The sequence below is a fragment of the Rhinolophus sinicus genome, chromosome 3 (assembly GCF_057876585.1).
Source record: "Rhinolophus sinicus isolate RSI-liver-muscle chromosome 3, RSI-T2T, whole genome shotgun sequence".
Lineage (NCBI taxonomy): Eukaryota > Metazoa > Chordata > Mammalia > Chiroptera > Rhinolophidae > Rhinolophus > Rhinolophus sinicus.
In genome coordinates, this window is record NC_142503.1 from 27,359,027 (window position 1) to 27,386,014 (window position 26,988).

At 38.3% G+C, this 26,988-nt stretch overlaps 1 protein-coding gene across 1 annotated transcript in view; it reads right to left on the reverse strand.

The window, feature by feature from the left end:
- Positions 1-22,420, reverse strand: part of MROH2B (maestro heat like repeat family member 2B) — a 53,979-nt gene extending 31,559 nt beyond the window's left edge. The window contains exons 1-16 of the mRNA XM_074328967.2: positions 22,267-22,420; positions 21,463-21,561; positions 18,678-18,832; positions 15,723-15,863; positions 15,270-15,362; positions 15,108-15,177; positions 13,287-13,400; positions 12,329-12,402; positions 10,664-10,786; positions 9,840-9,953; positions 8,838-8,994; positions 8,651-8,691; positions 8,001-8,142; positions 7,377-7,420; positions 5,364-5,471; positions 1,449-1,565 (exon numbers count right to left, since the gene is read on the reverse strand). Coding sequence (XP_074185068.2) covers positions 1,449-1,565; positions 5,364-5,471; positions 7,377-7,420; positions 8,001-8,142; positions 8,651-8,691; positions 8,838-8,994; positions 9,840-9,953; positions 10,664-10,786; positions 12,329-12,402; positions 13,287-13,400; positions 15,108-15,177; positions 15,270-15,362; positions 15,723-15,863; positions 18,678-18,832; positions 21,463-21,561; positions 22,267-22,408 — 1,734 coding nt within the window. The 5' untranslated portion in view covers positions 22,409-22,420. The remainder of the gene's footprint in view (positions 1-1,448; positions 1,566-5,363; positions 5,472-7,376; positions 7,421-8,000; positions 8,143-8,650; positions 8,692-8,837; positions 8,995-9,839; positions 9,954-10,663; positions 10,787-12,328; positions 12,403-13,286; positions 13,401-15,107; positions 15,178-15,269; positions 15,363-15,722; positions 15,864-18,677; positions 18,833-21,462; positions 21,562-22,266) is intronic.
- Between the last annotated feature and the right edge of the window lie 4,568 nt (positions 22,421-26,988).

Here is a 26,988-nt window from a genome sequence, read left to right on the forward strand (position 1 = left end):
AAAAAGTAACACCACAGAGGCAATCGGTGGCAGTGGAAGATGATTGCAACCTCACTTGGACCCTTAAGTCTACACAAATGCTCTACTACCTTTCCTTAGTCCAACTTCTCTCTCCAGTTTCTCACAGTAGCAATGGTCTCAAATCTTCTCTGTCCTGAAACTGCTCAGCAAGCCCTCTCCATGAACAGGAGCTTTGAGAAGAGTTCTGTTTTCCCGTATTTTACTTTGGAGAAACTGAGGAATTTCATAGATAGTATACTATGGAGCCAAGATTTTAATCCAGTTGATCTGACACCAGAATCCAAGTTTTGGTGTTATGTGGGTGAAAGAGTCATGCTTAGGAGATGGAAAGTCAACAGGCTCATAGGATTAAGAAAGTTATGTATCAATACTTTACGTACCCAGAGGTCAGTTACTAAGTGACTCGAGTGTGTGGAACACACTCAACAACTTGAAGTAAGACAAAGGAATCTGAGAAGTTCAAATAGATGTCACAAAATTTATCTTTTACAGTTTGCAAAATCCTCAGGCTTTGAATGAGAGCCTTATGGTATGCTTATATCTAAAATAAACTTACTTTGTTTTCTAGACAAAGCAGAACTAAAAGGACAACTAAGATAGGGAAAATGGTGTTAGAAATAATACCAAGAGCAGTATATGATAACTGAATATATGACAAGAATAAAAGAATAGCAAAAAGGAAAAAAAAGCAGTTTTAAAAGTTCAGTAAGTCTTATGGTTATCTGGCCATTTAATATGGGACAAAGCACCCTAAACACCTCAGAATTTCTGAGGAGAGTATATAACACAACCCCATAATTTATTTTATACTAGATGTACTAGGTGGGGAAGTTCTCTCTCTTTCTCTCTCTCTCTCTCTCTCTCTCTCTCTCTCTCTCTCTCTCTCTCTCTCTCTCCCCCTCTCTCCCTCTCTCTCTCTCTCCCTCTCTCCCTCTCTCTCTCTCTCTCTCTCCAGTATATATCCTTTCCTTCCTCCACATTCATATATGCGCTCCAGCCTAGGCTAGGGTATGAAACAGGTAAAAGTGCTTTGCAAAAGCTCTCCAGATTATACTCACATTCTCTCTAGGTTGAAAACCAATGGTATACAAAGTTGCTTTCAGCTTGTAAACTCAATGATTTTGATGTTTGCGATCATATTTAAGTTATTAATATAAAGCCCATGTCAACATATATTAAAGATACTCTTGTTAAGTAAGAATGATTAAAATTCATTTTTCAATATTTTCATAAACCTGGTTAAATAAAGAAGCATTGATATTTAAACAGGGGAACCTCATTTTTTCTGAAAAATTCTGTTGGACTATTCTGAATGTGTTCACAGATAATTGTGGATAAGTAAGACATTATCATCAGTCTGCCACAGGTTCTCTAGATGGAATTAATTATCATCATCTTAAGAGGAAATTGAGAGAAAGGGGTCCCACCTGTCGTTGATCCCCCAGTTGGCTGGGAGCCGTCAGAAATTCCTTAATTTGTGAGCTTACAAAGTTTGTGTCTTGGCAACATGCTAAGGTGGTTCCCAATGCTTTCCAAAGGAATTTCTGGAAAACAAAGGACAAGCAACAGAATGTTAAAGGTTGAAAAGCAGGACTGATGAAAAGTGGACAGAGTGAAAACAGTTTTCGAAGGAAAGAAACTTGTGTGACTAAATGATGGCTTAGTAACCTTGCACTTCAAGTGTTACCTCTGCTTGAGAGTGTTCCTCCCGCACCAGGCTGTCCTCTGCCTATGCTCTTTTTCTGCACTCCTCTGTGCCTTGTGCACTGTCATTCCAACCTTTCACTCCCTAGGGTAATCTTTAATTTTTTTCTTTGTCTCTGTGCTCAGAATTTTAGTTCTTGGTAACAGATGGTCTTACCGATTGATTGCTTTCAGTGTACAGTCCCTGGCAGCTAATAAATGCTCAATAAATGCTTATTGAATAAGCATGTGTGGGGACAGAGCCCCAGAAAGTAGTTTACAGGCTCTCGGCCTCACGTGGAAAGGTGCTGGCTCGGGTGGTGGATGGCCGTCGGCTGTGGCTGATTGGCCGTCGGCTGTGGCCGGTTAGCCGATTGGCTGCTGGTATAACTGCTGCGGCTACGGAGGAGAGTCGTCGGTCGGTTGGCGGAGGAGCGGACAGCAGGTCGTGCGTCCAGTGGGCCCAGCCTCCAGTGAGACCATAGTGGTATGACTCCCCTACCTATGGCTCCGTGGGTGTTCCTTTTTGGCCTCACCATATCCTGTGTTCTTGTGTGGGGAGCGGGAGCAGAGACCCCGCAGGCCGCCCCGCCTGAAAAATGGCGCAGCGAGCAGGGTCTCCCGCAAGACAAATGGCGCAATGAGCAGGGTCTCCCGCATGACAACATGTTCAATGAAAATAGGGTTATTTGAAGATGGTGTCATCAGATATTCTCAATTTTCAAAGTATATTAACTTACTTTATAGTTTAGGAGATTTAACCTATAATAGTTTGGAAAGCAATATTTTGTCAGCTCTGCTATTATCTCAGGAGTAAGGTGAGTTGTCCAGAAATGCTGTCAGAATGGTGTCAAGGGTGAAGGAGAAAAGTCATGTAGGAAGTTTTCCACCCACATTGTGGCTGTAAGAAACTCTTAGTGAATTGGGAAAGGAAAGCTCTTAAATGGAGGAACATTGGTGAGGGAGCATGGGGGAATCATTCTGTGGCTTCCATATCCTTTACAGTTGGTGAGAATGTTGGCTTCATTATGCTAGTCCTATCCTCGATACTTCTGCAGTGTCATGATGGAGAAAAGGACAGACATGGCTTCCTGTTCCTTTGTTTTTTTAAAGCCATACAAACATTAGAACTAGGGCTGGGAGAGTGGGGCAGCCCAGCAGTGGCTTGTTTGAACATTACAGCACATGCCTGAATATAAATATGTATGTGTGTGTGTGTGTGTGTGTGTGTGTATGTGTGTGTACGTGGGTACATATAAATCGACATATCTATATTCTCATGGAGTTAAGATACAAGGAAAAAATTCACAAGAGGAGGTACTCATATGGCTAGAAAAATTAGGTCATGAAGACTTGATTTGTTTTGTAGGGTTAGAATCATTTACAGCTATAAAGTGTCAGATGGGTATCTCCTTATTAAGAATGTCCGTCTTGTCACATATAAGAATGAAAACTGGCCAGTGGGAGTTGCATCCCAAGGACTCTGTAGGCTCAAAGGATTATAGCTATTAAGTTACAGCTTATTACTAGAAGAGATCTATAACACAGGAGAAAAGGAAAAACTAATAGTAATACATGGAGTTAGCACATTCAGGAGAAATTGTACAGATCAGTCTGACTTGGGATCTGAGGGGGACATAAAGTGATAAAACAGGTGAAACAGCTACGAGAGTGAGAGTAGCCTCAGTCATAGTGAGAATCTGATGAGGTAGCACCCACTGCACTCCGGGTTGCTTAGGCAAAAGGCCCCTATGATAATGGAATTATAATGAGAAATACTGTGTAAAGCACAGGAGTAAATATTACTTAGGGTCCAAACTGCTAGAGTCTATTTAATTTTACCTTGGAGGAAGGATAAGAAAGAATCTGGAAGTCTTGTGCTGCAGAAAAAATTGATGTTATGAAGGGGAAAATATGACTTGTATGTTAGGCAGTTAGCCTCCGTGCCTCCCAGTACTGAGGACCTGGTGCTTCTCTGCCAAATTTGGTCAGATTCAGTGTGTAGTACCTTCCTGTTTTGTGACTTGGCAAGGAATACCAGAAATCAGAAACCCAGAAATGGGGAAAAAAAATATGGTTGATTGCAAAAATAGCCACAACCTTTCCATTCCACCTCTGTCCATGCCTCTTCGCAATTCCTCTTTGCAATGGGAGTTTTCAGGAACTTCCATCAGAAAGTCTCTTTCAACACTCTTCAAATCTGGACTGGTCATGTGACTTGCTTTGGCCAATAGAATGTGGCAGAGTAGTAGTGTGCCTGTTCTGAGCCTAGACCTCAAGAGACCTTGCATATTTCATTGCCACAACCATGAGAACAAGCCTGGGCTAGCCTGCTGGTGAACTGTAGACCGCAAGGAACAGAAACTAGCCATCCTAGTTAAGATCATCCCAGACTGGCCAATCCCCAGTATATGCCAGTGAGACTAGTTGAGATCAGACCACTGCCTAGCTGAGCCCATCCCAAATTGACAACCTGCAAAGTTGTAAGCTAAATAGATGGTGATTATTTTAATCCACTAGAGGTAGTTATGTAGCTAAAGCTAATTGATCTGCTCTTACTTTCTTAAATTTAACAGTTGAGAGCCATCTAGGCAGCTCATTGCTTGAATTACACTGCCTACCCATGTGACAATTATCCTGGACTAATCTTGTGAGTCTGGAAGCTATTGGGTGAATAGCATTACATGAGATGCACAAGGCTAGTTTGTGTGTAAGAAGATAAGGCATTGCTCACCAAATCTTCCTGATGGGTACGTCTGCAGGCTTGATAGACCAATTTAGAGAATCAGTAGTCTGTACCAACTTAGAAAGTCAATCAGTGAGGGAAATTTTGAATATTACGTAGGAGAATTGAAAGTTAATAATAAATAATTTGTGGGAAGAGACACTTAATACTAGAATGGATGACTTAGGAAATGTTTTTCCAGGAAAAGAAATTTAGGAATCATAATGACATAATGACAACCTTGATCTACTTTTTATTGAGTTTATGCCTTGTGCCAGGCACTTCATATGGGGGCTTTATATACTTTACCTCATTCAACACTCACAAAACTACAACCTTCAGAGGTGGGTACTTTTCCATTTTCTTGGTGAGTATACTGAGGCTCCAGAGAGATTAAGTAATTTACTTAAAGCTACATAAGTTCTAAGTAGCAGAAAGTGGATTCAATTCCCATTAGGAATGGATGGCTACAATGTTAGGTAGAGGCCAGTTGGAGACAGAGCAATGAAAGAACTGGCCTTTGAGCATTCTTTTAGCTCTAAGTGTTTTGTTAAATTGTAGTAGATATTTTTTCTTGTAGTTTGCCTCGAACAGCTGGCTGTGTGGAAACCAACACATGAGCTGACATTAAACCAGTGCTATGGCAGGGGCTGCTAGTTTTTTGCCTTCCAATGTTCATTTTTCTTCCTTTTCTAGAGCAGAACCCCTACATTTTAGTCAGTTATATATCTATCTTGAAGGCACTATACTTCTCAGTTTTCCTCACAGACAGCTGTGGCTCTGTGAGTAACTTTTCGTCAAATGTGAGGTGAAGAGAAGGTAGCATCTTTCTAACAATTCCTCCCTCCTTTTGATTGCAGTGCAGACAAGCTGGAATTTGAGCAGCCATTTTAGGTCATGAGATAGCGCTAAGGTCACTTAGCTGAAAACCAACCTTCTCAATGGAGGTGTTGCTGTAACTGCCCATTTGCTGGTTGAAATCCCGACTCAGTTGAATGGTCCAGGCTACATCACTGATCTTCCATAAACTTTCTTTGAGCAACTGTGGTAGGAAGTGGAATTTAAATATGAATGTGACTACTTAATATGCTTTCTTGGTACTTTTTTGTTACATATTTTTCAAAAAGTATAAATATGTATTAAATGGGATTATTCCTTTTACCATTTAAAAAACTTTTGAACTTTTCATTTTAATTTACTTTAAAAGCCATCTTCTGTTATGCTCTGAATTCCATTAAGAATAGGTTACACAGAATGTGGAAGTAACTCCATACAAGTGCCTTCCTTTTTCTTCTTAAATAAAAATTGCTTAAAGACCTAAAATAGAAACTAATCCATTCTGAGACTCAAATTGAAGTTAATGTTTTTCAAGTTGTGAGTAGATTGGGAAAAACTCCATTTGTCAATGTTTGTTTTATTATGTACTAAAAGAAGGGATATTTTTGGAATAAAGAATTAAATGTCTTGAAGAACCAATTAGATGTACAGACACTTTTTACTAACTAAATATTATTAGTTTCACCCACTGTTTTGAGCCAAAGCCACAATCCATCATCTGGACCCATGTCCTTCTTCATTGAACAATACATAAAAAGGTGTTTTTATCTTTTTGGAGGTCAAAACTCTATTGCAATTTCTAAAATCTATTATTTCTCTTATATTTTCTCTATTTTAAGCTTAGAAAAGGACACTTAATATTAAAGCAAATGAAAATATTTGCATGCATTTTCTTACTAAGAACTCATTCAATGAGTGGGTCCTTTAAAGAGAAGAAATTAAACAGCCTTGGAAATTTAAGGGAAGAGGGCACATGTGAACGGTTTTGGAAGAAGGAGGCTAGAAACATACTCAAATTGGAAGAGGGAAACCGTTCTCAAAGCTTCTTTCTGAGAAAGAACCTTCCTTCCTAAGAAAAACAGTTATTTTAAAATGGTAGCAGGGATAACCCGTGGGAGTCTTTGAAACATGTCAGTTCTCAGGTACCATTCCACCACTCCCAGAGATTCTGATTTGGGAAAGGGTGATGATGGGAGGTGGAGATGCTGTGGAGAGGTCACTGAAAAATGACACTTTAAAAGAAGTCATAGGGAATTCCTATGTAGGTGGTTTATGAACTGAAACCCTGCTAGATTAAAAGCTCCCTCCTGATGGGTTCCTTGACCTGTAGGCTCTTGAAATCAAAATCCCCCCCCCCTAGAAAGCCAATGTCCAATTCTTGTCTGCAAATTACTGTTTTGGGGATTTGGCATTGCCTGGGGCACTGTTTAGTTGTGAAAGTCCAAAAAGGTTTTGGATGAAAGAAGGAAATTCTTTTCTGGAGAAGGGCTACAATGTGGCCCTTTGGCTTTTAGGAATCAGGGAAAAGACAGGGAAAAGCAGATAGAGGAGGAAATGGAGTTGTATTTAAGACCATAGAATTGGAAATTATGTAACTCTGCGTGTCTTTATATGAATGGTAAACGAATGCAACAGCGAAGAGAGAAAAGACTTCTGAAAATTGAAGAAGATTTAAGAAACACACAGAGAAAAGTATTAGTAACCAAAATCTTCAAAACTGTCTTAAACTTAAATTGGAGACTAAAGATTGTTGCTCAAATTACCGTAATTTAAAGAGCATAATTTTTCATGGTGATTACTTCTGTAGCATAGGGAATATAATCAGTAATATGGTAATAACTCTGCATAGTGCCAGGTGGGTACACTTGAATAACTGTGGTGTACCCCTGAAACTAATATAATGTTGTATGTTAGCTATATTTTAATAAAAATCTTTAAAAAATAAAGAGCATACTTCTTAAGTGATCACTTCTAACATTCTAGTCGTTTTCCTAAGAAAAGGAAATGTGCTTTACTGCTGTTTGGAATCCAGTTCTTTTCAGTTAAGATGGGTAACTTTAGCTGATTTCAACACCCCATCATCAACAATTAACCTGGAAGCTATCCTTACCTGAAGCAGCATGGTTTCCCATAGCGTGATAGTAGTGTTCTTTCCTAGAAAAAGAAATTAATGCAATAACTGCCCCCAAAAAATCAAGACTCAGTTTTTCCCTTGCCTGGTCACCAGTGGATACTGGTGTTCTATTTCAACTTTTGTCCTTACACAGGATGATTATTTCAGATGAAATTTATTATGTTGCCAACTTTAAAGTGATGGTCAGGTGGACAGAGGGTCTTCAGTCCATGATAAAATCTAAGCTTTTTGCTAATTTTAACAATAACTTCTGAAATGATCACATTTCAATACTCTTACATGGCTAAGTATAACTTTTTAAGACAATACTGAAAGAGAGTTCCTCTAAATACAAGAAAAAGACCAGGGCAAAACATGTTTCCACAAAGTAAAACATCCTGCTAAGGATGTTACCCACCAGGGCCTCTTGTCGTACAAGTATTTGGTAGAGAAATAGAACATACGGAATCAAGAAAAAAAGTATAGCTGTCTTCCTTGCATACCAAGTTCATTGTTTTTATTGCCTATAATAAACAATAATGACTTTAAACAGAGAAATGGTGCCTCATTTCTTTGTGTTCTTGACTCCTTGGATAAAGACCTGATCCTACTACCTTGTACCTTCTAGTGGCTGCAGGAGTTCAGGTAAGCGGGCTTTCCATAGGTTTATCAATTTGGGGTGAATTATCTCAGGCAATATCTTCAAAAGCCCTATTGCACCAGCCCCACATAATTTCCCTGAACTCGCAAGCGTAGATATTACCTGAAGAATAGAAGAGAAATTGCTATGATTAGGAGTATTTAAAAGGCCACATACATGTTCCTTTTCCCTATTGTCCTGGATTCCATTGATTCCTACATTAGCTAATCTTTTAACAAATCATCACAGTCTATTCTTACTTATTCTAGAGCAAAAATAAAGGTACCGACACTTAGAAATATGTATTAATTAAATAAGGGCATTGGGAAATAATGCTTGAGTAAATGACACATATGGAGCAAAGAGGAGAGAGGGAAACCTAATCATACATGTGGAAGTTGTTTGAATGGTATTTATGGATCAAATTCCGTCCATGCTTATTTTAAAATCATGAAGCTTAACATGCATTTTAGAGTGAGAAAATAATCTTGCCAATTATACATTTTCATGAGTGTCATTAGTACAGCAGAACTTTTATTATTCCTTCAGTGTTTCTTTTGGTTTATTTAGAACTGAATGAGCTATATTAGCTTAAATTTATCCCACACCGTTTTTTTTGCAACTCACTCACCAGAAGTCTGGCCAGTAGCTGTTGTGGTGAAGGAAGTTTCACTAGAAAGAAAAAGCAATTTTCATTATTGCTGAGGGGGCGAGCAAAATTCAGATTGGGGTTGGGCATATGATCAGAACACTGTAGCCTTTCTGGAAATGAGTCTCTCATAAGAAAAATGTTTTGCTTTGTTTTTGAATGTACAAACCAGCTCCTGTAGAGATGACAAGTGCTGTTGACTCTGTGGCATTCTTTTTCTTTCTCTCTTCTGCCATAATCAGGATTCTGATGATATTAAACAGGTATTCCAGCGTTCCCGTGTATTCAGCAGGTAGCACGAAAGTCAAAATTCTTGGCCACAGCACCTGTGGAAAACATAGGGCAAGCTGCAAGGATTGCTTATTCTTTTCCATTATTTCTCCTCGGTCCTCACTGTGTGTTTACCTCTGATGCAGAACATTTTTTCTCACTTGTTATTATGCTCTGCTGGCCAAATCCAAAAGAAATCATCAAATAAAACCTCTGCACAGCACATTTATTTTCAGGTGCTTGTTGTAGTGAGTATTGGTCGGTGTTTCTCCATGGGGTTGTTGCTGGGATTTGGGGCAGGACAATTCTTCATCCTGAGGAAGTGTTCTAGGCACTGCAAGAAGTCTTGGCATCCCTGGGCTCCACTTAGTAATTGACCCCATCTAGATAAAGCCTCTGATCCATTTAAATTGCTTTCTTTAAATTAAATTGGTCTTTGATTGTCTGCTGGTTGTGCTTTGTATTTCTGGCCACTAAATCCTTTCTCAGGTTGTTTTGCTTAAGGATAATAGAGATTCCAAGGCTCCTCCCTTTGAGGGTCAGATTATATTTTTAACACCTTCCCAGATGAATGGGGAGATTTTAGCACTCACTGTGGCAGAATCGCCTTTCACCACTTAACAATATATCTAGGTATGTTAGGAGAAGAAGAGAAATAATATATTAAGGTCTTTATGAACTGTGATTTGCTATCCAGATGTAAGAGATTATTTAATTAATTCACACCTATTTTTGAGAAGCTACTATATGCTGGGCACGGCGCATCACAATAAATTTCCTCTAGTCAGATCATCAATAGTCGATGGCACATAACGTACAAACTCGTGTCTTTACTCCTAAACAAGCAGAGCTTCAGGAAGGCGATCAAAGTAACTGTAAGTGGTGACAAAAAACCCCTTACCTGAGGCATTCCAATGACCAGCGGGTCCAGAGTTTTTAAGACCTCAAGACTTGTTTCTCGGACAGATTTTTCTCCATTTTCATAGTCATGGGAGTTAGGCTTCACTGGTTTCTCCTTTAAGAAAGATGAAACAGGTACCCTGTTAATAATCCCTCCTGTTGGTCCCCTCTGACTGTACTTGGGTGTGTCCTCAGACCCTGGGGTGAAGAATGTAGTCAATTTAAGGGGCTCGTGGAACCCAATAATCTTGGTTTTCAACGTCTAATCCTTGTTTTAAAACGCTCCTTGGAGGGATGGCTGAAGCAGGAAAGCAAAAATTCTGAGGATCCTTGAACTGTAGATATTCTCTCTCTCCCTCAGGCCTTTGCCATTTTCTCTGGGGCAAAAATTTTCAAAGACATTGCTTCCTAGTGGAGTGGACTGTGATTTCAGTTGTGACAAACTTGATCCCTGATGCTTTCCAGGCTATTCATCCAATGGGAGCCAACTCTAGGGCTGCAGGTCCTCGTGTCCCTTATTTTCTCTGAACTATTTACTTTCTCCTCCCCTCTCTAAATCACCCCCAAGCCTGGGAGGCCAGGTTTCCTCCTCCTTAGCGAAAACTATGATTTAATCTACATTGTGTGTATTATAAGTTAGAAGTGACATCAGTGAAAAGGAACTGAGGGCACCAGAGGTTCAAAAATTGATCAGTAAAAGTGGTAAGACTGAAATATAACATTTACATCCGTTATTAAATCGAACCCCACCCATTTCTTTTAAAACCCAGTTGAGTCAGCTGCCATTGTTACCACTCAGCACTCAAAACCACACCCTCTTCATACCAGGTTCTTGTTGGACATTGCAAACTGGGAGAAGACATAATCAATCAGTGGCCATCCTTCTCCGGCTTCAATGTAGCATTTTTCACACATGGTTTGGATGAGGAGGAGGGTGGAATTCCTTACCTAGAGTAAGCAAAGTGCATTTACGACATTTTACTATGTTGGGCAGAATGGAAATTTAGCTTCACCTATTTTTTTAACCATCACAGATCATTATTGGGAATCTTTTAAAAAAAGAGTTTATATTGAATGATGTTACTATAATAGATGGAACAGGAAATAATCCATAGATTATGATTAAAAGGTCCTTAGAAAAACTACCTTTGGCCAAAATCTTTCTCCCTAGCTCTCAGGATATATCCTCTAGAATTATATATTATGAAATATTGGTAACTTTGGGCTAAATCACTGCTTCACTTTTAAAATCTTCAATGAAAAAAGATAGCACACTGAGGTAAAGTTCCACAATCCCTACCTACCAATTCAAAATCCAAACAACTCTGAAAACTAGGATTTTGTTTATTAAATTTGGTGCCAGCTCATTGGTGGCAAAACCCAAACTGAGCGGTTTTAAAGCTATTTGTATTCTTTACTTAGTCTAGCCATACATTTTCTCGAAGGTATATTAATGGATCTGATTGTTGGCTACTGTCACAGTTACGTTTTTCTAAAATCTGAAACATTGTGAATTCTGAAATATATCTGGCCCTAGGGGTTGGAAACAAGGATTATGAACCCGTGTTACAAGTTTTTAGTAATTTGGCTTCAATTAGTTTATTGGATTGCTTCCTTGGGAGATAGAAAGCTCAGATTCAATTCCTTAGTGAATGGGTCTTTTAACGGAGGGTAGGAAGAACAGAATGTCTTGGAACAGGGTGGCAGAGCTACATGGTGGCAATTGGCAAGTAGCATAAGGTCACCCAGTACTTTCCCTGAGTGAGGAAGAAGAGGTACACATCTCTCTATTTTTGCCTGAGGATCTGGCCTTCCTTAGAGATTTTGTGTTCTTTTATTCTACACTAAAATCTTCTAGCAATTCTTCACCTGGCTTGGCCAGTTGCTGGATCAGACTTTTCTGTATAATCACTTTGTTGTTTTTCATTGCATAGCTTTCGTTTTTTTAACACAGTCACTGGCAATGAAAACTTCTTACAAGAATTTCGTTTTCATTGGCTTCTGTATAGGGCTTTGATCCAAACAAAATAGGGCTTTTGTACAAAAAATACCATTGCTAATTTAAAAAATTTGTTCCTGCATCAGTTCTATATCTATTATGGGCAAGACTTGCTCTGGGTGCTCCCGGGTTGGAAAATTGGATGTCTGTGCTCAGAACAAGATGCAGGGGTTATTATTTTTTGGAGAAAGATATATTATCTTCATAATGAATAATTAATTTTTAAATCCTATATTTGAAGAGCATGGCATAGTGATACTCTGGGCAAAAATATTTTTTCTACTGAGAAGCCCTTGAACTGAATGTACTTTAAGAACTTTACCTTGATTTGGTTTATCTTTTGGGGAAGGATGGAGTTCTTTTAAAAACAGAATTGTTCACCGAGTTCGTCATTAAGCAATTTGAGAAGTAGATCCTTAAACAGACAAAACTATTTTGTTTACTCCTAAAACTACCATCAACCAAGTAAAAGTTCTCATTAATTCTCTTACTTTTATACTGAGGTCACCCATGACGACTTTGACTATTCTTTCAATTGAAGTGATGTGATCCCTCAAATTGGGCTCTGAAAGACAGACAGAAGAATTGGGAGGCATGATTCTGTAGGAGTATAGTATGTTCTAGTACTGATGAAAACCCATTAGAGTTAAAATACATAACTGCAAAGTTGTAACATTTTATGTCGTTCAATTCCCTCCTGTCCTTTTCTTTTCCAACTCTTTAAAGATGTTGATTGCTTTTTTTGCTCCCTATTATATTGGTTTCATCTTGTTTAAAATGTTAAGGTCCAAAGTGGATTCAACACGTCATGCCCAATGCATCAGATTTAAATTTCTGCTTCAATATTTCTTACTTGATTCTTCAGTAAGTCCCAGTGCTAACAGAATTTTAAAAGTTATTATAATGCAATGCAAAAAGAAATTATCATATTTTATTAATCTACCATCAATTTTATGAGGCACTATTATTTCATATTGCATCAGAAAAGAAAAACCATAGTGGCTGATTATAATTAAAAATGCTATCAATTATAAGATTCATTTAACTATCATGAAAATATGTGCTTCTTGGAATTAATGAAGTATCATAGTTTATTAAATTCTGCTCTTTTCTAAATGTACCAATCTCTAGAATAGTATGCATTCCTCTCACCCACCCCCTATTTACTAGGCCACTTATCCAGCTTACTAGATCTTCTAAATTCTGAATTCAATTCTCAAATATTCTACTTGTCATTGTCAACTCAATGCCTCCATAAATGTCATGAAAGAAGAGAAGTAACTGAAAATGCCTGTTTAAAAATAGACTGTAGGCAACCAAGAAGGTAGAACTTCACTCGAGTATGTTCTGTAAATATCCCAAAGACATAGGACAGGGTTAGAACATGCATAAGCTTTGGTTTTCTCCTTGGTACAAAGCAAGCCCTCTGGCTTTATCCCTATTGCTTACCTTCAGCACTGATAGCTGATCTTAACAAAATCAAGATTCCCCTTCGAATGACTTCATTATTACTTCTCATTTGTTCATCAAAAAATTCCATCAGGTCTGCAGGGTTGGAATGAGCTGCAGGTTTAAGAAATATAGAGGTCATAAGAACTCATTTTCACTTTAAGTAAAATACTTGTGGAGAAGAGGGGAATTTCATGAGGATTCTCAAAGTCACTTTTAGGTTGGTAATAGTTTTTACTACATCCTTGCTTCTTTAGTATCACAAAACTAAGCAGTTTGGTCACCTAAGAGAGCTTTTTATACTTAGGCCCACCTCTGTTCATACCTGTGAATTTGATTTTATTTAGAAAATAGGTTCTTTGCAGATACAATCAAATTAAGATTAATTGACAGAAGTCATTAGGGTGGGTCCTAATTCAATATGGCTGGTATCTTTATAAGAAAAGGAGAGGAGACACAGAGACACAAGGAGAGCCCCTTGTGAACACAGAGACAGAGATTGGAGTGATGCTTTACCAGCTGTGGAGATAAAAAGAAACATGGGTCCCCTGCAGGAAGTAAAGAAGGGTGGGAAAGGCCTGGCTAGAGTAAAGCAGTTTGGGTTGGAAATTGTCAGAGATAAAGTGAAGCAGTTCATTAGGCTGCGGCATAGAGCAGAGGAAAGTATAGAAAAAGAGATGTCACTTAGGAGAAAACTCTGCAATGAAGTGGTAGAAATGACATATTTTGGGGAGCGTGGCAGTGTGGGAGGAGGTATAGGATTGCTCTTGTCTTTCATCCTCAGGGACTATGTTGGAACATAGTTTTGTATCCTGACCCTGAGACCTCAGTGCCTTCTCTACAACCTCTGCCAAGTATTCTAACCAGGCAATGGATGAGATTGTGATGTGAGAGCAAGAGGAAAAGGGAAAGAGTGAAGGAGAGAGAGAGAGAGAGAGAGAGAGACAGACACAGACAGACAGACAGACAGACAAGAAATAGATACTAAGAGATGATCAGGAGAAAAAAGCGTGATTTTGGGCTTTGCACATTTTGAAATAATCTCAAATACAAAGAAAAAACACATTGCCTATTCGTAGGGTTACCAGTTCCCCTTGGTTTGCCTGGAAATAAACCCATGCACATATGTTTAATTAATTTTTTACAAAGGAGCAAAGAATATTCAATGGGGAAAGGATAGTTTCTTTAGTAAATCATCCTGGGAAAACTGGATAGCTACATGCAAAAAAACAAAACTGAATCCCTACCTTACGCCATACACAAAAGTAAAATAAAAATGGATTAAAGACTTGAACAGAAGATCTGAAACCATAAAACTCCTAGAAGAAAACATAGGGAGCAAGCTCCTTGACGTTGGTCTTGGCAATTATTTTTTATTTTATTTTATTTTTTGGATTTGACACCCAAAGCAGAGGCAACCGCAGCAAAAAATAAGCAAATGGGACTACTAAAAAGCTTCAGCTCAGCAAAGGAAACCATCAACAAAATGAAAAGGTAAAATATGGAATGGAAAAAATAACTGCTAATGATATATCCAATAAGGGGTTAATATCCAAAATATACTTGGGACTTTCCTGGTTTTAGAAATGAAAGTTTTATCTGCTCGGAAGTCCTTTAGTCCTGAAATGATTGGTCACCTTATATATTGTGCTCCTCTTGGGAACAGGTAGGAAGGGACAGGCACAGAATACTATGCGTTGAAACACATACTGTGCATATGTGTGAAAGCACCTACTGGGAGAGTTTGCAAACCCGTCATCATTGTCGTCGTCATCACTTTAAGAAATTTTTCCTAAGTGCCCTCCTGATGCTTGCTCCTACCTAAAATGAGGAAACAACTTGAAGCTTCAATTTCATTTTCCTTGACTGGAGGCTCTTGAACTCTGCACACCTGAATGAGAAGGAAAAACTAGGTTGTAGATTGTTAAAAACAGAAAACCAGTGAAAAAGAAACAATCAGGTTGGACAGTGTAGCTTTCTCACCTGGTCGAGTAAATTGATGAAGATGGCTCTTTTCAAGCCCTTTGGAAGGCCAATGTCATAAAGGACTGCTGCAGTCAGTATTTGTTTTAGACTCTAGAATGAAAGCTCTCACAGGTTAGTTGGAGGCGGCCCGTGAAGCGGCAAGCACAGGATGTGAAAGGCAAATGATTATATTTTGTGAGAACAAACCGATCACCTTCCTGCAGTTACGTTTTCTTTAATGATTCTGGCCCCTCTACCTTGTTCAGTGCCTCAGCAGCTTGAAAATAAAATAAATGATCTCTTTTTGGAATTTCTATCATCCAGCTAGGCCACCCTCTTGTCTACCTCATATTCCCCAAGAGCTACTACAGTTCACCTGCCCAAACAGGTATTTAAGTTTTTAAGCCTTCTTGGGACTTAATATTCTTAGGATGGTTGGCAGTTGACACTCCTTTAGAGTGTGGCTCGTACCTGAGTGACATGGAAATCAATCTCTTTGCCTTTATACTGGTTCAGGAGCCAGGGTACCTGGCCCAGGGCGTATTCACAGAGGTCTTCCCTATGGAGCAGCAGACTCACTGCGGGACCATGGGCCTTAATGATGGACAAAGTCTGTAAAGGCAGCAAACAAATACTGTTTTTAGTACTTCATTATGCTTTTTGTACATTTCCTAGAGTACCAGGAGCTTTAGACCCCCCCCCCACCACCGAAAAAAAAAGAAAAACTTTCCTCACTGCTTTCAACTAAGAAAGATTTCTTTAAAAAACTAAAAAATGTTTAGGTTAAGATCATTGCATAAGGCAGAGATATTTATATTTGTATTTATATTTATATCTATGTTAATACTCATTTCAATATTTGCTCCTTTTTTCTTTCTTTATAGTCACTTTCTTTCATTATATTAGCAAACTTAAATTTTCTTTTATATTAAAAAAATTCTTTGATTTCGTATCACTTTGACCCCACTATTATCCTCACCCACTGCTGTTTCTCTTTTCTTTCAGAGCAAAGCTTTTTGAAGGAGTGATTTACATTTGTTGTTTCCACTTCCCTCAATCCACTATAATCTGGCTTGCATTGACATAAAAAAATGAAGAAGCGTAAAATACAAACGTAATAATGAATGATGAAGAAAAAAACGTAGTACCCACAGTACTCATAGACAACCACTGCTTGGTCTATTTTTAATATGTTTTTTATTTGACTTATTCTTTTCTATACATTTTAATTTCTTAAAAATTGACATAGTTCTTTAATATATAGTTCTGTATTCTGCTTTTTCTACCTTGTATTATGTGATGAATTGTTTTCTACCAGCTAAATTTTGCTGTATAGTAAACCACTTCAAAACTGAGTGGCTAATAATGACAACCATTTATTTCACTCAAGACTGTGTGTCAGCTATATGGTTCTTCTAGCACATTTCCATGAAATTAACACTTCTCAAGATTTTTCTTGCTTGAGCACTATGTCAATGGATTCTAGATCTCTCTTTGCTTCTTAAAAATTCCTCTTCTCTAAGTTAGTAAGATCTTGTTCTACTTGGTTTTCCTCCACCTTTACCAGCACATTCTCAATTCTATCAAGAGTTCTCTGTTCGCCTTTCCCTTAAATATTGATGCCCATTCCTTGAACTCTATTTTTGACACTTTTCCACACTATCTACTCTTCTTGAATAACTCTATCCACAATCATTTATTCAGTTGTCATTTATATAAAGATGACATACAAATTTGTATATCCAATTTTTGCTTTTCGTTTTAATGTCAATTCTGACTGTCTCCAAATGTACTAATATCTCCACTTGGATGTCCCATAGATGTTCAAGTCAAAATGTCTAAAATTAAACCCATGTTTTTATTGCTCCAAATGTGTTATTTCTCCTATTTTTCTCATCTTGATTAATGGCTCCAGAAATCACTCAAGTTGGAAATCTAAAAATCATCATAGGTGCCTCCATTTCCCTCATTATACATAGCCAATTAATGGCCATGTCCTGTTGATTTTATTTTTCAGCATCTGACTCCTTTGATCTGAACTATTGATATTACATTAATTGATCCCCTTAGCATTTATGACCTGGAATATTTCTATAGCCTTCCAATAGTATTGTCTTACTCCATCTCTATACTCAATCCATCTTTAACATTGATATAACAATGTTTTTTCTGTCACTCAAATCCTGGTTTAAAATCTGTTAAAGGTGTCTCATTTCTTAAAAAGGAAATTCAAGTTCCTGAGTAGCATCCAAGGTTCTTCATTACGTGGCTAAGACCTTTCTGGTTTCATTTCTTTCTGCTTCTATATCCTCTATCCTGTGTCCCCTTCCCTTTCTCATTCAAGTGTGCATGTAATCCCATCTCCTACCTGTACTTCAGTAGCTTTTATTCCCTCTTTAGGGAATGCACCTTCCCTGTAGTAAATGAATTCATGGGCTGCAAGCTCACTTCCAATGTTATAGCCTTTAGAGTGCTCACCATGGGAGTTAAGAGCTTTTCTCTCTGTGCTCTCTTATCACTTTGTGTACCTTCTTGTCACTTGCCTAACTCTTCTTGTGAAAACCTAGGAATGTTGTCATCAAATGTGTATTAAATTTTATTTTCCAAGTGTCTTGAAGAAAAGACTTCTACAGGATATTTTAAAAGTTCCATGTTTGCTAATGATTTAACTACCCAAGCATGTTAAAAAATAAATGCTTTAATAGCTTAAAGTATAGAAAAGAAACTGAACTAGAGAAGGTAGCTAAGTGTTAAATCTTTTATAACATAGCAATAAAGAGATCTTAATAGGATATAATTTAGCCTACTTTAAAAAATTATAGCAAATAAGCAAGTTAAGGATAGGCTTATATCTATCTATCTATCTATCTATCTATCTATCTATCTATCTATCCATCCATCATCTATCTATATAGATATATAGATATATGTATATATGCACTTTGTGATCTATTCTCGGTAAGGCATTACAATATTTTCAAACAGCCAAGTATATTCTTTAGATGTTATTTCATTTAATTGTTATACTGTTTTTCCAAATCAGGACTCAGCCCAAGTGTGGGTTATTATGTATAAGACATGAAATAGCTAACACTCTATGTATTTTACTCATCTTATCTTGTTTATTGTGCTCTCCACATACTGGAATGCCAGTTCCATAAGAGTGGGAATTTTGGTCTGTTTAATCTCTGCTGCACCACCAACATGTGGAATAGCATCTGGCATGTCATGGAGACTCAATAAATATTAGTTGAAAGAATCAATAGTGTTTTGAAATAGGAAAAACCAAAGAGTTGATAAACTTGATGAAATACAACCCATAGCTTTCCAAAAGAACTGAAATAAATAATCATGTGAAAAGAAAAGAAGAAGTTCAACAAGCATGGAAGGAGAGCTCATTAGAGGCATGCTGAGGCCCCCACTCACTTGCGTGGGTGAGATCATGGGGGCCCACTTGTCCATTATATATCGGAACAGCATGAAGATCTTGTCAGATAGTCGGTTGGCATCCAATCTAGGATAGGGAAAATCTCTCCAGTGGTTGATATACTTGTAAATGGCCTTGCTGAACTTCTCAAGGGCTGCATTTTAAAAACAACCATAGACTGAGAAAAATATAAAGATGGGAAGGACCATAAAATAATTTGAGATGAGAGTACTAATAATTAGTATATAGTGTAATAGTTTCTATAAAATCTTATGACTATACCAAATAAACATAAAAAATGTGTGCAGCCACATTAGTGAAATGTAAAATAAAACCATAATGAGATACTACTACATACCATCCAGAATGGCTAAAATTTAAGACAGTCAATGTCAAGTGTTGGCAGGATTAAGGTATAGTTGGATTTTTATGTACTGCTCTTGGGAGTATGACTAGATACAAACACTTAGGAAAACTGTTTGACATTATATACCAAAGTTGAGTATGTGTTCTCGGTGGCCCAGAAATTCCACTCCTACATCATTAGATATGCATACATATAGGCACTAAAATACTTGTTCAAGAATATCCATATTACGTTGTTGTTTTTAAATAAGAACCTCAAACAGAAAACAGCCCAAATATCTGCTGATAGGCAGAATGGAAAAATAAATTATAGTGTAGACATGTAATAGTATATAGAAATGAAAATAGACTACAGCTACATAAAACAACATGCTTGAATCTAATCTGTGGTATTAGAAGTCAAGATTGAGAGGATAGAGAAGGTGATGATTAGAAGAAAAAGATGAGGGGGGCTTCTAGGGTTTTATTAAGGTCCCACTTCTTGACCTGAGTGGTGGTCAAATGGATAAACTTACTTTGTGACAGTTCATCAACTTGTATACTTCTGATTTGTATATCTTCCTATGAGTCTGTTTTCCTTCAATAACATTTAACAAGAGCTGGGGCCTACAAAAATTGGGCCACTAACCCCTATATATTTGTATCAAATGCATCAAATAATACTATGTTTTGCTTTAGCCCTCATTCTACTGTTTTTATTGATGATAAAAAAATTCATAGTTTGCTCTCTCAAAGATATCTCACATGCAAAGAAAACTCTAGAAAAGAAGTCAAGTATCTTACCTTTAAATCTGGCCACTTTTTGGTTCATTCACATTCCCTCTAAACTCTTTCTCATCATCTTCTGCTACATTTAAACATAATCTTTTGTGCATGTTTTGTGTTTGTGTATGTCTTGCCCTGGCCTATAAGGAACATGAGAGAAGGAATGATGTCTTGTCCATTGATGGTATACGAAGCAATGAGTACAATATCTGCTTATTTGCTGATTGATGGAATGAATAGATAGATGAGTGGAATGATGGCTATTAAATTTTTTACTTTTTCTTTAGTGGAAGCAAGACAAAAGTTGCTTTAGGACCCAAGGACACCAGATAACTTTATAATACAAAGACAGAGAATTCCCTTATTCATTGCTATGATCATTTCTGATTTTATTTCCTTCTACTTTTTCAGTTGTTAATTTTGCAGTAAAAATGCTATTAGAAGTGCCAAAGTTTATCTGCAGAACACAATGTTAGCTGTGATTGAAAGTAGGGATAGTAAAAAGTATTGAAAAGTGTGCTAATCTAGTCTAGTTGTTCAAATCAGACCATTGTAGTTCAATCCTTGGCTTTGCCACATGCTAGCTGAGCAACTTCAAGCAAGCTGTTTAACCTTTCTAAGACTTAATATTCTCATCTTTAAAATGAAGGAAAAATGTTATCTACCTAATGAGGTTGCTGTGACGATTAAATGAAATACCCAAGGCAGTGCCCAGGCACATAATTAATTCTCAATATATGTCAGATACAAATATTACCTTCATTGAGGACAGAACAAGAGGAAATGAACAAAGTAAAACAGGAAGAACTTGGTTGATGGGTAAAGAAGACATTCCTGACAGCATGGGCTTTTAAATAGTATATAAATGGTAGTATTGGGCATGTTAGGGGTAGAAGGAATCTTAGAACTCACTTTATTTGATGTTTGTAGGGGAGAAACTGAGATTGAGAGAGGGCAGAGGCAGCTGATGGCTCACTGGCAGATCAGAGACAAGAATCCAGGTCTCCAGATTCATCCAGGAAGCCCCTCATGTACTATAAATACATTTTCCTAGGAATGTTCTCTGTAGACTCTTGATTACTGTAGATACATTTCAGTTTCGGGTGGAGGGGATTTATGACTATAATTTGTTTACCTATTTTTCTTGATTTTATGATTGCTTATATTTTGATTAGATTGTTTACTTATTATTACAATGTTACATTATAAAGAGATGCTAAATTTTACCCAACTGGTAAGAGCAGGTAAGCTTTCATAATGATTGTGGAGAAACTGTGATCCAATGAAAGAAGGAGGCTAATAGAAATGGAGCCCGTATATGGCAGTGGAAAGAATATAGACTGGGTGGTTATATAGGCCTGGGTTTGAATGCCACCTCTACATCTCGCTGACTGTGTCACACCTTGGGAAAATTGCTTAATTTCCATGACCCTCAGTTTCTTGGCTGTAAAATGGTCTAATAAGTACTTGCTTTGTAGAGTTGTGAGGACTGAGAGAGATAACTCCCAGCAGAGAATCTTCTGTGGGGTAAACACTCGATAAATGGTAGCCATTATTATTAGAAAGGACAAGACTAGAGTAAAACGAAAAATAAGATAAAAGAAAAAATCATAGTCTGGTGTTAACCAAGAGGAAACTAACAGGGATACCCACCGATACAGAAGGCTCCCTTCATCATTTCCTCCTCGGCCAGCCTGAGCATGGTTTGCATGGTAAGCAGGGTCATCATCATGAAGGGAATACTCTGGGACACTGCAGTGAGGAGCACGAGAGGAGAGAAGCATTATCTTCTCACTCTGCAGATTCTGGGACTGCTCCTCATGTCACCAACAAGCAATGCACAGCTGTGTGGGGGAGGTAGGTAAGGTGCAGTAGGAACACATTCTCCTCTGTCCCTCCCCTGCCATAATTCCGGGCTATCGTTAAGGAATCAAGGAATGATTTGGTGTAACAAGGTACATTTGGTATATACAAGTACCTTTACCTATGTTCAGTAGCAATTTTTTACCTGGATAATTATGTTATTAGTGTTCATCCCTCCCACCAGAACTTTCCTGTATCCCTAGGGCCCAGCAAAGGCAATTGGTGCTCAATGAATATCTGTCAAATAAAGTGGTGTAGAAAAAAAAATCATAAGGAACCCTTACTTCATGCAAGTGTTCAGTGGTTTGCAGAATATACCTTGTGGAAAATGTGCTTCTACAAACACAAAGTGGGATGAAAGGGAAGGTGAGGATGGGAGAGAGTCCAGCCAAATTCCGAGCAGCATAAACCAATGGCAGTCTGCAGAGTTGTTTATGCTCATAAACAACTGCCCAAATCCCTTTACCTATATATTCTATAGTTTGGCACAAGGTAGAGATGCTCTCCCTTTTGCCATTTGCTTGCATTGGGGTTTTCAACAATTAGTTGGGGTAGTTGTTTCCCAGGAGTACGTGGAGAGTATTCCCTCCATACCATAGCTGGTTGCCAGTTCGGCCAGGGCAAGCACAACAAATTCGTTTGGTAGCTCGAGGATCCTGAAGTTACTTTGTACTTCATACATCACAGAGTTGAAATCATGTGCAGCAAGAGACACCAAAACCTCGCCAGCTAGCATTCTGATTTCCCTGAGGATCTGAGGAAGAAAAGAAAAATAACAATAACAACTAGAGAAAGAGCAGAGTGAGTCTGCAGACAGGAAGTAGAATACTTAATATTATAAGTTCCCCTCATTTTGGAATAGAGGGAGAATGGGCTGTTTACAAACCTAGAGTACCTAGGGTAGATGTCAGTAGCTGGGAAAGCAGAGGTAATTTTTATGCACTTTAAAACCAGATTTTAATAGGGTTCTTATAAGCTTGGGGTCAGTACACGTTTTCTTGCTAAAGGGTCAGGTACCATGAACATAGAATTTATGTTTTATGTTTTGAGTGACATGAATTACTATGGTTGAAAGTCTTAAGGCTATGGTGAAAACAACAACTACAACAAAAGCGGGGCTAGGAGTCTAGAGCGTTGGGTTTTAGTACTGTCCTGACCTAATAATACTTCTGGTATTGGAGATGAGTGGAGGGACTTCTGCTTTTGGTAATAATGAAGTAGGTATATTTGATCAACCCTACTCCTGAGGAGAATAAAAAGAGCTGGACAAGATATTTAAAAACATATACTCAGAAAAATGTCAGAGAGCTCACATTTTGGTGTGGAATAAGTTACTGAGTTGAGATCTGGAAAAAATTGGGAATCCAGAGAGATAAGCCCTTTGTTTAAGGCTGCATTGCAGCATTTTGGGACAATAATCAGAATTCAGGACTAACCAATGGTGAGACCCTGGTCATCCCACCTCCCATCTTTTGGGATAAGACCCCACAGGCTGCATTCAGAAGAAAGGTTAAATTGGTCCTCCAAGGACTGTAGTCCAACTTTGAGTCACAGAACTTGCCCAGAAAATCTCAAGCTCTGAAATTAATCGTGGCTTGTAACTGCACTTGGCAGATAAACAAATAAACATCCTTTCTGGAAGAAAATACCATTTTCCTAGGGCTCAAACTATTTCTACAATTAATTTGTCAGATTCAATGCCTGGTGTGCATAGATAAGTAGGCACATGAAAACTAATTTCTAGTTATTATTTCTGTGAATAGATAACTGTGTTACTTTGAAAAAAAAATCTCTCTAAGCATCAATTTCCTCATCTAAAAGTGGATTGGATAATATTATCTCTAAAGGCTATCTTAGCTTTGCCTCAGTTTCCTCATCTGTGAAAAGGTAAATAATAGGTACTGTATCCAAGTTATCATGAAGAACAAATGAAAGTGATTTGTGGTTCTGCAGTGATATAGAAAAAGCTAATATATGTCTATATGGGTGCAGTTGGGCCACTTAAAGACTTGTTGCTAGTTCTGACACTGATTCATTATCAGCAATCAAACTTACATTGTCATCTCTCATGTCCTTAGAAGCATAGTAAATCAACCTGTGGACAATGGCGTCATCCAAGATGTCAGCATTCTGAATAATGGGAGTGAGATGACTATAAATCTCTTCCTGTGAAGTTACAAAGGATGCACAGAAATTTGAGTTGAAAACTAAAGGAATCAGATGAAGTCCAATGAGTAACACCATTAAAATAAACAATGTGTTTCTACTACACAATGGATTTAATGTATCTTAATTGGGACTTCCGGAGTGTAATATGCTTCTTTAGGAGACAAAGGCTTTTATGTTGAGCAAAGTTCATTCTAAAACCTTTAACGTGACTACATTTCTATCCAAAATCAAATTGACTGCCGGGGTAGGCTACCTGACTCATCAAAGTCTCTTGAAAATCACTGTTGTAGGGCACTCGGGAATGGAAATGTCCATCAACCTAATTGTTTAGGTTGTGACTGTGGTGCTAAGGAATGCAGTGTGATTCCCAACGGGTCTGCTAAGCTAAGAAGCTTGTTCCTAAGGGAGATCTTTTTTGATAGCGCTGCAGCCTCTGGGAATTGTACGGCTTGACCGGATGTTGTGTGTGAGGGCTCTTCTAAATTGCTTAGGTAGCGATGTGGCCTTTGGAAGATGAAAAACTGGTGTTCTGAAATCTCCAACAACTGCAAACATGCCACCTCGAGGTACTATACCCAGGTTTGAAATGTGAATAACTCCCTCTGCATAAAGGATTTTAATATGTAGTAAGGTATGTCAACTGGATTGAGATAAATGTGTAGACACTGCCCTTCACAGGGAAGCTACATTAAATAATGATTAGGAGCATTCTTCTGGAGTCAGACAGACTTGTGCGTGGATGGAGCCCTGCTATCCTTAGACAAGTCATGTAGCTTCTCTATGCTTCACTTTTCTTAGTTGTCAAGTGGAAATCTTGATACCTACCTCATAAAGTTTTGAGGAGTGACTATAATACAATTCACTATTGTTTGGAAAGCATCTAGCTCTCTACCTTGTAGATGTGTTCAATGAAACGTAGCTATTGTTATTTTATGAAACGTTAATGAAGCTGGAATAGCCTTCAAATAGAGGGAAAAAATCTCCAGTTGTGAAATAGCATTACAGATGAGTAAGGGAGATTTTTAGGGACTTTTGAGATGTTTCTCTATTTTCCTTACCTTGCTAATATTATCTTCCTTGTTCAGCATGCCGAGAGTGAGGTTAATATCTCCAAAAGTCTCTAAAATGCACAGAAAAAAAATTAAGTATGTGCCAAAATGTTCTCCTGTTCATTACTATGCAAGAGTCACAGGAAATTTTTCTTTCTCGATTTCTCTTTCTCTCCCCTTTTCTTTCTCTTCCCTTATCCCCTCTCCCTCTGTCTTGCTCTCCCCCTCTTCTTCTTAACTGCCAGCTCTTTCTTGTCAGGATCTATGTCTTATTCATATTTCACATACTTGACATACTTGAAAATAGCTGATGCTTAGTATTTTTTCAAAACCTAAATTATATGTGGAGGGGAAGATAAAAGATGTTAGATTCCTATTTATCTCTCCAGTTATGTAAGCATCGCCTTACAGCCCCTCTGGCAAGGGTCAGCCCTCAGGTTCCATGTGCTGAATCCTTTAAACCTGGCCTCAGCATGGCAAGGTAATGGTGTGGTACTGTGCTCTTCCCTCAATATACCCTCCGTCTTCTTTTTTCATAGCCTGTCTCCCTCTGCTTTCCCTTCTGGCCCTGCCAGGTCCCTCTTATAGTTCCAAGTCCATGGAAACTTACTCTTTTCTGATAATGACCTAAAAGATTTTAACTTTTAGGTCATTTTCAGGAGCATTCTCAAGGAGTATTTGTATTTGAATAAAGTATTCTGGAAAAGTGAAAAAAAAATATGTGAGTCAAGAAATGGAGCAATTTTAGGCCGTTTGGCAACTTGGTAGGAGAGCTACTTTTGGAGGTGGTGATTTCCCACAAGCCTCCAAATCAAACAATGTAGTCCTTTAGCGCTGTCGTTTTGGCAAAGCAGAAAGGCAACCATACTTGAAAATTGGGAGAAAATATTTCCAAAGGTTTCTTCCAGTATTTAAGATTAAACAAGAAGCTGTCTTTTTTTGTGTTGCAGCTACTTCTCCTCAGATAGAAGGTAAGGCACAATCATCTCTCAGGCTCCTAGTCTATTATTGGTTGTTTATAATCAGTGTGATTTTATTATTTTGGAATAAGGGGAGTGGAGAGAGACAATCTTACTTTAGCACAGCTTTTCATAAAACCTTTAAGGTGTACAGACCTCCCAAGTGACGCACACCACCCCCCACCCCACATATGCATATAGTGACACACACACACAAAACACCTAACTCCTCAGGGTACCATGGTGCTTACCTACAGATTCTTCCGTGCCCTGAGTCATATCTTGGCTATTTCAGGCTTTCTAAGAGATAGCACCTAAGTATCAGAAATAGTAAGGCTAAAGATTGAAGAAGCAGGTTGGCAGGTTTCTCATATAAAGTTCACATAAGGTTCTCTAAATGAAAGTCCGTCTTCCACTTGATCGGCACAATGATCTGGAAGCTTCCAGTGATGGGCTGCTGTTGAGGAGGATGATGCTGTATTCTACCACTATGACATTTTCTTGCTTCTGAGTTCCTGCTGACCAACAAAATGGCTGCATCTCACTGAATATTGTTCCTTGGGTGGAGACCAGAGTATCTGTCTGAGAAGGTAGAAATTAGAGACTGGAACTCAAACCATTTTTGTAGACCAAAGGCGCTCCTTTCCCTAAACTTGGGTCCATTGATCACAAATTTGGGAATGATTTTCAGTGGTCACTTCACTGGCCTGGTGTTGGTAAAGCCTTTATGGTGATCTTGTTGATTGTTCTACTTGGTGAAAGTCAGTCGCACAAACTGGGCATGCTCAGTGGACTGGAATCGCTGCCAGGGGCAGTTGAATGGAATGTCCAACTGACAGCAGCAAAGCAAAGTCTTCTCTGCTTCCCTCCCTGCCCCGCCCCCCCCCCCCCCGCCCCCCGCAGTCCAATCCCCATCATTGAGTTGGCCTCAGTCCAGGCTCAGGCTTTTTCTCTGACTCCATTTTCTCTTCTGGTTTTCAAATCATTTTTTATCTGACCTGGTATTGGTTATAATGCTTTTAATTTTGTTAGTATGAACCTACATCTGGTCTCAATGCCTCCCTAACCCTAAATCTATATGACCACAATTTCCAGTGTGTGTCCAGATGGTATATATTAAGGGGCAGTTGTTAGAGGGA